Here is a 14,946-nt window from a genome sequence, read left to right as displayed (position 1 = left end):
CAGTGTTTCATTGGAACTTTCCACTTTTGCAAAATATATAGGTTTTGACCAAAAAAAGCACTTTCAGTGATTTTTATAAAAGATGCTTGGGTGAAAAGTTAGCAGTCAGCTCTACTCACATGGTAGGTCTCATGATCATTCTTTCCTCCCTTGCCTTGTCTTTACTGCAGCTGTCAAAATGCTTGGTTTGCAAAACAGCTTCTCATAAACTCTTTAGTGTTTCACAAATCTTTGAACGGTGGTGATGACAGTGCACACACCTTGGAAACCTTGGTTTTGGTTTCTGAAATGAGTGTCACTTATAAGAAAGGATCTATAATTAGATGCTGGGTCCATACTACACAAGTCAAATATTTGTTAGCACTGCACTTGAAGGGAGGAATGTTGCCAGCATATACTGCCAGACAGATAAACTACATTTCAGCACCGCTTTGAGCAGAAAAAAAAATATCCTGCCTGAAAGAAAAGGCTAATCTTTCCTGTGTCAGAAATATAAAACATACCTGAGAACCAATGATAAGCTGAATAAGGTGGCAATCATTCAATTAAGAAATTACAGACTTGCAGGAATTACATTACTAAGTCTCTCCATTAGTTTCTTTCAATTAAAAAAAAAGGGAGAGGTGGAAATGACAACACACAGAACTAAAAGTGCCTACTTCAAGTTATGCACATTTTCCATTCCTTTTCTCCTTGGTAGCTATAAATTTTGTTTATCTTTTTAAAAGATGCTGTATTATCTAACATAACCAGGAAAAGGCTTTTGTTAAAAACACTGCTATCTGTGTATTCTCTTAAGAAAAGTAGTTGCTGTGAGAGTACTTGTTAGATGAAAGGTTTAAGCAATTTAGGTTGAAAATAGAAACATATATACAAAAAGAATCCCCCAAAGATATGCAACAGGTAGGGTTTTTTAAACAATTATCTCTTTTCTGTCACATTAGTTAAAATTTATCTGCAATTACTAAAACCCAAGTCAATATAATTAAGTTTTTAGCCATCTTTTTGTCTATTTACATCTGTTTCGATTCCCAGCCTACCTAGTCAGATCTACCTGGCATTTGAGAACTGTTTTATTTCCTATCACAAGCTTTGTTTTTCAAATCAGCTTCAATTCTTTCTTCAGAAGTTGTTTATCATCAGGGACTTAGTAGAAAATTTTTCTGGATGGGAAATGTGAAGGAATTCCATGTGCTATCATTTCTCTGAACTGCTGCTACCCGTGCAAGGCTGACAAAACCAAGATGTCTTTTGCCATAGAAACACTACTGTGCATGCATATGCTAGTCATAAGTAATAGTTTCTACATGTTTTTCAAGGGCTCTCACACAGAAATTTATTTTAAATCAAAACTTGCCCAGTTCTGGATTGACTCAAACTTCAAAGATGCAACAAAACTCCAATATGAGAGCATTTTAAAATAAAAATTAGAAGATAAATGATCCATTCCAAAGAAAACAGAGCCCACATATGTTTAACAAACCCTTTACCTTCCCTGTATTGACAGCCTGTGTAGCATAATGTTGATTTATCCTAGAAAACAGATGAGTGCAGATAACATACATCTGACATTCAGGATGCAAGGTCACCCTTTATTTTAGATTCCATTAACTAATTTTAATGTACGAGTGATTAATTTGCCCGGGAGTGTAACAGTTACAACAGATGCAGCTGAATTGACTGTGTTACTTCATAACTGCAGACTCCACATTGGTATAAGCATCATTCTCAACTAGAAGTTACTGGCTCAATGTAAAAATTACTGGGTGAACTCGCCTTCGTTATCCAGGAGCAAAATGTGAAAAGATTTCTTTCAGGCTTAAAAATAGGCAGATAAACCAATAACAAAAAGCCGAAGATAAAAATTATAGAACAAAAAAACTATTATTTGTGCATTTATATTGTATGTGTGATGAAAGAGAGTCTTTAGTCAAATCCTCTGCTGCTGTAAATTAACTAACTTAAATGTAAGAATAAAATCATTAACAACAGCAAAAACAAAGCCATTTTTGACAGGCAGATATTTCTTTAATTGTGCTGGTAACTTTACACGGCCATTCTGGACATCTGACACTTGAGAATAATTAAATTCAAAAGCACCATACCTTCCGAAGAGGTTTGAGCTTGGTCTCCATTATGAAGTCATACTTGCAGAGTTCACAACAGCGCGTGTCCGAGCTCTTAATCCACTGGTGCAGGCAGGCCTGATGAACAAAGCGCAGGGTCCCTGTGCAGCGACATGGTGTGATGAGGGGACTTTCATCATCGCCCTCACAGTGACAGATCCTGACAGGAAGGATAGCAAGAGTGAGTGAGGGAACTCACCAACCAGCAATGCAAAGGCCTTGGTTTATTTACACTGCTTTCTCATCTTCAGACTTGACATTCAAAAGATGCCAGGTGTATGACCTTTCAGATTGAGGCCCAGGAACATATTCCTTGTTCCTTTCTGCCATTTCATAATTTCTCTTCACTTAGTTATTTCTCTTTGAATTTGCTATGTGGTCTGAAGGTGAATCAATAGAAATAACACTGGTTTTCCCTTTTACGCATGGCAAAATCTTTGAGACAAATACCAGAGCTCTTTCTAAGAGCAGAATAGTTCTTGGTCTGTAAAGCAATGCCAATCAAATCCTCAAAGGTAGACAAATCTAATCCAAGCTGAAAATATCAAGCATGATAAATATAAGAAGTTCCTAGGAAACCTCTGGAGTTACACAGTTAAAAGAATCAGAGAGCAGTTTTAAGTACTCTGGAGTCATGCATATGACACAGTGTATACACACATGCACACGCTTTTTAGGAGGCAGGTGTTAAAAAGTCACAGTTGTTTTTTTCATTCTTCACTGTCCCTTTGAAGCACACAGCTGTACTATCTGGAAAACAAAAACTACAGCTGTAAGCAGACGCTAAGATAGAGGTTGGTCCCAGAACAGTTTTACCTTATGATGGGATACAGAGCTTTTCATGTTGTGGTTTTCATGTTGCATAAAGTAATGAGTGTTCTAAAATCATAATCTGATGTTTTTCTTCTCTGACACCTGTCCAAATGTCCTGCTGATCTTATTCTCTTTCCAAACAGTCTCCTGATCATATCAGGAAAATATTCACCCATTGAAACCAATGGGAGCTTTACAGGTAAGCATCTCTGTGAAGGCAGAGAAAGCTCTATGGTGAGCAGAAGGCTTAATCAAACACCTGAAATTAAGGAGGTTCACTTCAACAAAGAGTAACTCCCTCCCATCCTCAACCCAGAAAAACACACCAAAGCACCAAAGCACCCAAGCCCTGATCAGTGCCTGAAGTGTTAAAGTAGCATGCAAGAGAAAAAAAAAAAAAAAAGCTGAAGCCTGAGTTCTTTCAAAATAGAGAAGTAGCAGTAACAGCACAGATCCTGGTATCACACAAATGAAACTTAGACCTTAGACACTTAGGAATGGTTCCCTCAGACAAGACACAGGCAGAAGCGCCTGAACATGTCTGAGGAATAACTCACCCTTTTACAGAGAAAACTGTGACTGCACCACTCCTAGAGTAAGAAAAGGGGTGGGAGAGCCCTGTGATGAGATTGTCTTCCTACTGGTCAGGTTAGGGAAGACGGGTGACCTTCTTCCTAGCACAGGAGCTCCTGGTGTATGTCAGGAGGCAGCTCTGCAAAGACCTCCTGGAAAGCTCTGAGGCTGCCAAGTCTACAAGCAGGGGAGAAGGAAATTCCAGTGTCTACATGAAAGATCTATGAATCAAAACTGAGATCTTCACTATTCTTCCATAGTGTAGCTCCGAGCCATGAGAAAATGAATCTATGATAACATGAAAGCAGAACAAAGCTGCTTTGCTGGATATGTAAAGAGAACAAAAAAATCCAACAAATAAATGAAGCTTTGGAAACCTGGTCCACTAAAGCCAGGTTTCATTGTCTACAATGGTGCTTGTAGAGGATTTCATATCCCATGGCAATGGAGGGGAGAAGAAAAATACCCACAATTTTCTTCTTACACATGCTCATTCTTTGAGACAAATTTTACAAGAACTCAATTTGCAGACTTGTCTTTACTAATCCAGCCAAGCTACATGCATCAGTAGCTTAGTTCTCCTATATGGAGATTTCTTATTGAGCCTCTAGCTTAAGCCAAACAGAATTTTCAAAACACCGAATAGTTATTTTTCTAACAAATGTATTCCCAGCTGAGAGTTACACAGAAAACATTACTTTCTTTTTAAATTAAAGCTATTCCCCAAAGGAAACCCAGTATTCTTTGTTCATTTAAATTCAAGTTATACATAATTTATTTTACAGCCTTAGCATTTAAACTATTTAGAAATTAGACAACTAAGCTATGTACCCAAAAGCCTTTATTTCTACTACTGCCAAGATTGTTTAAAACTATTTTCAGAACTAAAAATACAAGCCTAAAACTCCACTGGGATCTTCAATAAAGTGACACTGCAAATTTGAAACTAATAGAAGTAATCTTTAGTCCAAATACTTCCACAGAAAAACACTATATGCATTATGCATTCCATTTATGCTTTCCTTGGACAGAAGTTAAAAGCTAAATGTATAAATAACAGGGTGACACTAAGAACTTACATTATACAGAAGCTTAGACTAAATAATCTAATGGCCTCTTCTAGCTTTTTAACCATGAAATATGTAACTGGAATTAAAACAAACTTCAACAGGAATTAAAGTCCAGAGAAAATGACCAAAGGCATGGTTTTCATTAGCTTGAATGCTCTTTGGTCTCTTTGGTGCAATTTAGCTCTTTATTATTTGTTTAACCAGAAGAAATTAGCTTAAAAGAAATTTGTGCTACCTAAACTCAGAATGACAGTCTAAAAATATATGGGTTTCTGACAGCTATGGTAACAGAGTCTTGGCTAAATGTTTAAACATCTTCTAAAGCCTTGGACCAGATAACTTGTACTTTCTGCCTCAGCCATTAGTACCACATCACAATTTTGCGTGTCTTTGCCCTTTGCTGTATTCATCTACAATATACATCATAAATACCACAAATTATAGAAAATAAATTGTAAATAATGGTTTTGAGAAATTTGTTGTGCAAACAGAACAGAGGTAGAGATACAAAGCACAGACTTACCTGAATCATATCTAAACCAAGTAGGAGGCAGAGAACTTCCATTCTGGTTTCCAATTGTCAAATGATCATAACTGTTTGAAACTTTCATGCATCAGATTGACTATTTACAGGGCTGAACTTATTCTGACAGTAAAATTTGCTTGCATACTTTAGAAAATAGTTGAATGGAAAAAACATAAAACACTCTCTACAATAAAGAAAAAATATATAATTTACAAGTTCTAGTACAGCACTGATCATGCTTAAAGCTGCAGTTTCAGTTGCTCAGACACACCTACAGACTGTACATACTCAGCTTGTCTCAACTTTCTAGTCCTTTAGTAGATAAATGACCTTCATTATAAACCAGTACTTTTGACCATCTGGAAATGGAGGGGAAGGAAATCAGCTATTTGACCTTTCAGTTTAAAGTCCTTTATATTCACAAATTGAGCCTCAGCCTGCATAAATTTTTTCTTTTTTTTTTTTAGGTTTGACAGCTTAATGCTTTAAAGATTCCTCTCTATGAACATCCTTGCTTTTCCAGAGGAAAAGATGAGCACAAGTCTCCAAAGGAGCTTTTGCTCTATAAATCATGTGTACACCAGACAACACAGGATATATGATCCATTAGCTGATCTTCCAACTCAGATAAACAAAATTTTATGTGTGTATGTGTATAATATACACCTACAGACATATCCCTATACACTGAGATCACAGAATATCTATATTTCTTTAAGTAAAGCTTACTGTGAAACTTTATGAAATAATACTCTAACAGTGCTGACATCCTTATGTTTAAGTTTTTGCTTTATATGCCAATATTTTAATTACCCAGCACAGATTTTTCTAGCAGAGAATTGTTTCTACAACCTTCAGCACACAGATGTACCAAACAGAGAAATTAGTGCCAACAGTGTGCATATATCAGACGAAAAAAAATCCACAAAAATTCTTTAAAGGATGTTCTTAAGCAGCAGGTTCACATACATTGCAACAAATTAAGAAAAATATTTTTCAGGAAAAAAAATAAAAATTGCTAAAACCGAAAACACATTTCAGTGTTTTATGAATTTATGAATTGATATAATTCATATAAAAACTGTTGCAGAGCTCTTGTATGTTCCCTACAAAACTCTCCCAACCAAAACAACACCTCAAACAGAAACAGAATAGTTCAAATACTTCAACTTAAAAAACTTTTAGAGAACAATGTATGTAAAAATAGAAAGTTAAAGAAGTTTACTGTGAACATTTTAGAATAATTTTTCAGTATTTATTTTTGTTCAAAATATAACTGAATTTAAAGCACATTCAAATGATGCTGAAAAGCTTACTGTAAATGCAATGCTTGATTGAGAAACTGTGTATGACATATTAAACTTTGTAGCCTAATGACCATGCAAATTAGTAAGTAAAGTTGCCAGTAGTTTAAGGCATAGCATCTCTTTCACTAAATGGCATATTGCCACCACACATATATAAACAAAAGGAATTTCTTGTCTCATTAAAACAATGAGATGCAGATAAACAAAGCCCTCAGAAGTGAGGCATCCTCAGAATGTGGTATTGTCATACTGTCTTTAATTCCATGACTATGAACTATCTTCCCATGTTTCCCATGGCCCTGTTCATTGTAAAAGATAGAAGGCAGAAAGGTAAGTATGAAACAAGTCTGAAGTTGTAGGCGTTCATATGCTCATTGGATTTCAGCCTATTTTCAGAAAACCAGCAAGAGCTATCTTGAATGACTGTCCTTCACTTCTCATCAAATTAAGTTGGGGTTTTTTTCCATATAAACATTTCTTACATAATCTCAGTTTAAAATCTTAAATAAAATCAGTATGAAACAAGGAGTTCACATGGTAAACTTTCAGGTTTTCCTAACAGTGATTTATTCTGGCAAAATCATAGCAACCAAAATTGAGGTCTAGATCATTATCATCTAAGCTGCTTTTTCCAAGAGATACAGGTAGATTCGAACAGATTTTTCTTTACATGCAGTTAACAGTTTTACTCTCATTAAAGGGAATAGCTGCTAATCTCTAACCCTATTGCAAAAATAGCAGTTTCCCTAACTTGTCTTTCACTAGTCCACCTGACTCTTCAGTAACTAAGAAAACAGACTGATCTCGCTGCCTCTGTAGTGAAGTAGAAAACACTTATTCTGCAGGAGGCCTGTGTGCACTGTGAGACTTAGTGCTCTACTCCGACCCAGCTGGCAAATGCTCTTCTATGACAGTATCTGTATCATTCCATAGATGACTACTGTCAAAGGAAAGTGATTAAAGATAAGAATCAATCGGCATGTCCCCGTTTCCACTTCAAGCCACATTAGTAACCTTGTCACTAGGAGCAGCGCTGGTAGAAAAGTGTTTGCAGGAATTCTGCATCACCAGAACGCTTTCTGTGGATCCTATATTTTCAATTGGCACTGCATTTGAATACCTGATAAAATTTTCAAGGATTTTTGGCCATCACACATAGACAAGGGGTTTAGCTATCGTAGCATAGCACAGATAGCTTTTACAGACTTCCCTAAAAATACACGAAGTCAAATTTCACCCTCATAAACAAATGTACAACCTAGGGGAATGCCTCTGTGACTTTAAAAAATAGAAGTGCAGATGGGGGCCTGGGCATACTGATAATGATATACAATAATGCTTAAGGGCTATAAATGATGTAATGATGTAAAAACTGTATTGTTCTTTAATAATCCTGGGTAGTGTACAGCTACGTCCATGCTAATAAGCATTGCAGTGAAAATGTAGCAAATCTGTTGAAAAAAAACCAGCTAGTGCTGAAACCTGGGGTAACTACCCCAGACATATCTTGGTGTACGTTGCTTTGATTTGATGCTGATTTTAGGTTGGACTAGGAATACACCTTGCAGTTTACTTTCACTCAAAGGGAACACAGTTGGCGAACCCTGAGACCAATCCTCAGCATGGTCTACACCATGGTAAAAGTAATGATGATCAGATGTGCTTCAAAAGCAGGCTTTTTATCTGAGCTAAAGCACTAATGGAGGCCCCTTTTCTCAAAATTAGGAGGAGCTACAGCCTGCGGCATGTTCACACAAATTGTGATGCAACTTCTAAATTAATGCAGATGCAGATGCCCAATACCCATACTGTCATCTTCCTGAGGATGGAAGTACACCAGTAGAAGATAAATGCTTTTGAACTTTTAACAGATCTCCCTAATAAAAGAGGGAAATATTTTCTCCATATAAATATGCTCAAGGAAGATAATGCCTATTCCAGAAATATTTTTAGTGAGAAATTATTGAAAAGGCAGTTAAATCTTACCCTTCACTGGAAAGCACACATGGACTCATAATGATTATGCAAGAAAAATTCTTATCCTGTTCAGTGGGTCACTATATCTCACTATTGCTAAAGGGAGCTGAGTCAGAAAGAAACAGCAGAGCTGAAAAATGTTGGAGCAAGTGAATCCCTGGATTTGATTTTTGGCTGTGAGGATTATTAGCTTCAAGCATGAAATACCATGAGCTTCTAGGTTATCTTAATTGGACCAAAAGGAACCAATTCCACAGGATTGCAAAAGGATGCACAAAACTGCTATCACTACTGTCTGATTTTTTCTTAGGAAAACGATTCTCCTGTCCAAAAAAGGTCATTTTCTCTTTTGCCAATTTATAAACTGCTTACAGTGCTTTTAAATAGTTAGAACCTAAAATGAAAGCAAACATCTTTATTAAAAACTCCCAGCAAGTAATTGTCATTCATAAAGAGAATTCACAAAAACATCAAACTCTGCTCATGCATAATTTATCAATTGGAAAAAAAAGTTAAATTCACTGAATATGTTCAGCCTGCAATAGGTTACAGTGTGCCATGTTTCTCTTGCTTTCATTTTACCAGCTTTTTTTTTTTTAAATCTCATTTCCATTCTTTGCACTTTTAAATCACAAAGTAATCTAAATGACAAATTGGTCTTACTCTCCATTTAAACACAGTGTAAATGAAGCACATTAATTCTCCATACCAAATGTAATCAATTTGTATAGATCTTTCCTGTCACTCCTGCCCTTCTATTATGCCATACAGTCCGCTGTCTTTACCTGACTAGAGGAAAACACATTTTCGAAATGTTGCACCACACTAGTGGAATTTCATAATGGCCCAGGGAAAGCTTTCTCTTCATTTCTGCAAAAGTGATATGAATTTGTATGAGACCCAAAAGCAAACAACATTAGCAAAAGCACACTAAATATTTTATTTTGTCAACATTTCTTGTCCTTCTATTAATCTCCCATTATATGTGATAAATAGGATATCTAACTGCCTGAAGAGTTACAAGTAAGTGCTCCTCAGATGCCCTGTCAGTGCCACTCAAGATATGTGTCTGACAACATTAACTGCACTGAAAAAGTTCAAAGAACTAGAAACTGCATCTTAAGATATAGATTTCCTCCCACTCAGCTAATGAAAAAGTCAAAGCTTTAAGGAACTAAACTCCATATAGAAAATATGCAAGTTTTAAGTATTTAGTGATGGGACCCTTAGAACCAAGGGTATCCTCTCACCCTTGCTTTCTAGTGGGAAGTGGTGCCATTTCACCTGTTTGCATTAAAAAAAATAATAGGTTTTGAGAGAAAGAAGCAGAAGCTAGGACTCAGTTGTCTCCCAGATAAATGAGTCTAACCACAACAAAGATATGCTTGCCTTGCTTTGGCTCTCCTTGCATCCTTGTGAATCATGGAGAGCTTCCAAAAGAGACTGTATAACCAGAATTTCATATTGCTTCAAAGACTAATGAACAACCAGAGCATCATACAGAGGAGGGTATTCCTCAAGAAGCGGGAGATTCCTATCAAAAAGTCACCTTGCAAAAATAAGGCTCTAAATGGGAAAGTAAGCAGCAGCCCCAGCTCTTTGGAAGGAAGGGGTGAGGAGAACAGGACAAGATTCAGAGACTTAGCTCCTAATGAACCTGTCATCCTGAGACCAGAAGGTATGCACTAACATCCCAGGGAGAAACAGGTCAGAAACCCTCTTCAGCCAAACACTAAAGGCTGGAAGTAGAGCATTTTCCAGTTTACAGGGATTTTAGAGGGCTCTGGTTGGTATTTCAAGTCTACATATTCTGCACTACTGTTTATTCACTGGATCCAACATCATGGTTTCAGTATAAGTACTTTAAATGAGTGTTAAATATCAGTGGTAGAATTTAAACCTATAAATATATCTATCAACTGTTCAACTTTCTCTTTTTTAACTCAAGGACTTGTTTCCTCCCAAGCAGCTTTCTGTCTGTTGATTGTGTGAGCACTCCTCTACCTGAATATTTCAGAATGTAAGTATTTTCATGTAAGATACTATTTTTTTGCAGGTTCTACTAATTAACATTATGAAAAAAAAAACCTGTTACAACACTTGATTTCCCAGAGAGAAACTACATAATCATATTGATTCTTGTCATGTGCAATATACACTATTTCTTCCTATCTGTGATTGCGTTAGCATATAGAAATGCCCATTTTACTCTTTTCCAAAGTTTTTAATGGCCTTTAAATTTGCACACTAGCTTTTAATAACTAAGTTTTGAAAATTATACTTGAAATAGATTCTGCAGATCTCATAAATCAATATCATCTTCTTTATTTCTTCTCCCCATCTCTACCTGTCTTCTGGCATGCTGTACTCTTCTAGTTACTTCTCAAATGAGGGCCTGCTATTACCTGACTGCATAAACAGTGATTCAGAGAGTTCAACAAAATCAAAAATCGACTTCCAATAAGCATTTTTTTCAAAGTGAGAAACTCTGCCTTATTTAAGTGCATGTGGTTTTGCTGAAATGACTGAATCAGTACTACAAAATTATTTTACACCAGAAGCCCAACTAGTCAAACAGAAAATATCTTTCAGCTCTCCCATAAGATCACCATTAAGATTAATTCAGAGTCAAAACACAAAGCACTTATGATGCACTAGTGGTAATAGCAACTAACCAATTTTCTTTCCTTAGTAATTCCCATGTGAAAATCCATGGGACTAAATCCTCACAATCCATTCACTTTATCATGTCTCACACATAGCTGTTCCCTTCAGGGAGATTATCCACACGCACACGAAAGAAAGCTATTTCTGAGGCTGTGCCTCAAGCCACATCGCAAATTCCAGCATAAAGTATATATGAAGAAAATCTCAGACACAGAGCAATTTAGGAAAAGGGGTATCCAACTGTATGATTTAGAAAGCCTATCCTGTGAATCTTAAAAAAAAATAAAATATAATTATGTGCCAAAACAACTCAGCATCAGCAGAATTTATGTTGTCCCTAATCTCAGAAGCAGAAACCTTGCCTTTTAATGGATTCCAGAAGAAATCAGTAGTTCAGGGAAGAGATTGTAAAGACCATTATTGATGCCATGACATTGTTTCATCACTTTGAAAACAAAGAAACAGTGACAGTAGAAGGGCAAATGTTGCACATGAAGCGACTAAGGGGCTTACTTTAGACTAGCTGAAGAATATATTGTGCCATGCTACTATATCTGACTAATGTGCTTAAGCTGGAATTGGGTGTGTCCTACCACATTCCTGCTCATGTTGCTAAATGCAGATTGAAGAAACTGCTTACAGTAGTGTTCCACTGTCAACAACTGACACTGAGGAAATAAAGGGGAAAAAAAGTCTCTCCAAAAACTTAAAGACAAAATAACTGGCACCAAGATATGTTTAAGATCCCTGTTTCTCTGCTATTTCCACACAATCCCACTTAGGTGAGGGCCATTCCTCTCACCCAGTGTTGTCATACCTCTAGAAGATATGAACAGCTAGGATGAAAACAAATTTTCCACATCACAACCAGCTATGCTAATCCAGCCTTAGAATAAACATCACAAGTCCTCTGACCTTTTTCTATTTCTCATGCAGAAAAATGGTGTCTCTGTGCTCAACTACATTGACATGTAATTATTCTTTTTTGTTCGTTTGTTTCAGATGCGAGATCATGAATTTGAAGAAAAACTTACCACAGATCATGAATCAATTAGGTGCAATGACCTGTTCTGAAAACCAGAAACTACAGCCTATACTGAATTGGTAGTAATGCTGCCTAAACAACCATATTAACACTGGTTGTTCAAGTCATCTCCACTATCATCTCCACTGATAGTGAGCCTGGGGGCACACACTTGTCAAAAGCTTTCAACTTTCCTCAGTTAAACATGTCTGCCTGAAAAGTCTGCATGCACACCCAAAAGGTTCATCCTTGAAAAAAAAGCCTGACAAACAGTGCCTGAATAATTATAATAAAATTCAATGGGTCAAGAAGACAGATAAAAGACAAGTCCACTTTTCATCTCAAAGCAAAGTCAAAGTTTGGTGACTTGGGCAACAGTTAGGATTAATCTACATGAGACAATTACAAAACTTTAATATCTATCTATTTATAGATATTACAAAACTTTAATATATATATATATATATAACACTGTACAGTGAAGCCCATATAAAGACCCATGCTGAATATTTTTTTCAGGTTTTAGGTAGCTTAGATTCTTAATAATTATTAAATGACCTGTTATACATGTCCTGTGTGTACTACATTGGATCTTCAATATGTGCAGGCTTGGTGGTTCAGAAATTTAAGACAACTCTGAAGTTTTTGAAGTAGTTATCTGTGCACACCTCTACATCATACTGCATATACATTTCAAGTAATACGGTTACCACTGTTGCTGTTTCTTTGCATTTCCATAAGGTGAAGAGGTCCCAAGCCAGCGGTCTGTTCCTGATATACAAGCTCATGTACAAAACCAGCTGGTCTTTACTCTTAAGAATCATAAATTATCATGACAGACAACGGTCAGACAATGGAAATGTATATTTATTTCTTGGTAAGCATAACAAGGAGCACATAGCACTAGCTGTATTAGTAATGGCTTATAACTTCTGCTATGAAAAAAAAAAAGCCTGCAAGTTACCTTTTTTCTTTTTAGAACTAGGATCTTTGTATCGTGTTACGAGGTTAAAGTATACTGTGAAACTGCATGATGTGGTATCATGAACTTCCTCATCCTGACTGTGTTTACATTTCCACGCTAATTTCTTCCCAGCAGAGAAAAGTGAGAAGTTTTGGGTTACCATATGAAGAAACTAAGTCTGATTTACATTTTGTAGATGAGAGTCAATGCTGGCTCACAGGTTTTTGACGAAAAAAAAGAAATGCCCGTTTCAGTTCTGTTAAACTTACGGGATGGTGCATTTTCATTTACCACTAAATTAAGTAACACAAGACCTCCCAGCTGTGTACTCCAAATTTGGATGTTAGCTCAGAAGTGGCTAGCTTGCTCTCATTTCCAGAGTAAAAAGCTCACCTTCTGGTTGCACGCTTCACACAAGGACATCAGACTGTCAGAAGCCTGAACTTCTGAACTAAAGAGAACTCTTGGTGTTGCTTTTCCTTTCCCAAAGCTTATTTTAACGCTTATGCTGCCCAATCATCCTTTTGTATCATTCCAATCCTTGTGATGGGTACTGACCTAACAGCCCCTACACATTCACAGTGTAGAGGTGGTTGGCACTGCAATGTGCCATACAAATTATGTCACACCAGAGAGGATGTTTTGAAGGCATCATCCATCAGATTCCTGAGGGTAATGGCAACTTTAGAGGACACTGAATCAAGACCATAAATTTATTTCATATAAGTCAATGAAAAATGACAGATAGGGACCAAAGCTGGATTTGAACTGATCATCTAAGAAGGAAAAGCTCCATATCCCACTGTATTGAGCTATATGGCACTCTGTTTAATTCTCTGCCTCTAGCTCAAGATTTAAAACACAGCAATAGTCAGAAGACACAGTGGGTCCCTCTTCAAGAAGATAGATAAGAGGAAAGGAAAACATCTGTTTCCCTTGTAGGATTGCTGTTTTTAAGTAAGAGAAGTATGTCTTCAGATTGAGATATGCTAACTTTTCTGTAGCAAAGGTTCTTGTATTATTTCCTGTGGCCTACCTAGCAGTTTATTACTAAGAAGTGACAGAAAGCAGTCAAGAGAAGGTCACTCAGAACATGGCAGTGAGAAATTCGTCTTAAGAATGTTAAATCTTTCTTATTAGAGACTAACCTGCATACTTCTAAGTCATCAGACCAGTCATCATAGAACACTGGAGGCTTCTGAACAGCATGAGGCACAGTGGGCCCTGCCCCAGCAGGTGCTCCATTATCTGGGACTGCCAGAGCATCACTGCCAGAGCCTGCCTCTGCAAAGGAGTCCTTCAAATCTTTACTGTGTCTAAAGAAACGTGCAGGCTGACGATCTCTGTGGTAGCTTTTCCCTTTGCTTTTCCCACATTTTCTTGAGGAAATCCTTGCTTCCTGAGATGATGCTGAAGACTGTGATTCCTTAAGCCTTGGAACCCTTCGGCGGTGGTTTAAAGTAGGATTATCAGGGTCAGATACCTCTTGTTTCTTTTTTCCCACTGTCCCCAAGGTGACAAGTTCAACAGCATTATTGCTTGAGGACCCATCCTGGTTACTGCATGATCTATTGTTTCTTCTCCCTCTCCTGGCCAGTCTGGCCTTTTCTCTTGCTCTCCTCCTAGCCTGAGCCCACTGACTCTCATCCGAAGATGATGATGAATCAGATGCATTCCAGCTGGATCTCGGAGGCTCAGGATGCAGTTTACAGTCTTTCCCCTTTCCTTGCTTTTCTGTGTGCTCACCATTGTCTCCAGTCTCTCTTTTCCGCCTAAACCTTCGTTTTACGTGTTTCTTACCAGACTCCCTATTAGAAGGGGTCAGCACCATGACAGGGGTTGCATGTTCAAGCTCATCTTCTGACAAGTCATGCAAGGTAGTAGATCTAGACAAAGCAG

General features: G+C 37.2%; 1 protein-coding gene and 1 long non-coding RNA gene across 8 annotated transcripts in view; one reads left to right on the top strand and one right to left on the bottom strand.

Annotated features, from left to right (window-relative positions):
* The window catches only part of MARCHF1 (membrane associated ring-CH-type finger 1), a 228,733-nt gene that overhangs the window by 20,647 nt on the left and 193,140 nt on the right, over positions 1–14,946 (bottom strand). For 5 of the 7 annotated variants that reach the window (XM_032686030.1, XM_032686035.1, XM_032686031.1 and 2 more), the window contains 2 exons: positions 14,196–14,933; positions 2,106–2,286 (listed from right to left, as the gene is read on the bottom strand). In XM_032686030.1, coding sequence (XP_032541921.1) covers positions 2,106–2,286; positions 14,196–14,933 — 919 coding nt within the window. The remainder of the gene's footprint in view (positions 1–2,105; positions 2,287–14,195; positions 14,934–14,946) is intronic. The other 2 variants (XM_032686037.1, XM_032686036.1) reach the window with 1 other exon arrangement.
* On the top strand, positions 2,197–12,635 carry LOC116785881. The gene is made up of 3 exons (XR_004356758.1): positions 2,197–2,307; positions 10,362–10,412; positions 12,062–12,635. It is a non-coding gene; the product is annotated as an uncharacterized LOC116785881 (long non-coding RNA).

Source organism: Chiroxiphia lanceolata, chromosome 4 (genome assembly GCF_009829145.1).
Source record: "Chiroxiphia lanceolata isolate bChiLan1 chromosome 4, bChiLan1.pri, whole genome shotgun sequence".
NCBI classification, from domain to species: Eukaryota; Metazoa; Chordata; class Aves; order Passeriformes; family Pipridae; genus Chiroxiphia; species Chiroxiphia lanceolata.
This window is presented reverse-complemented; position numbering and strand designations above follow the sequence as displayed.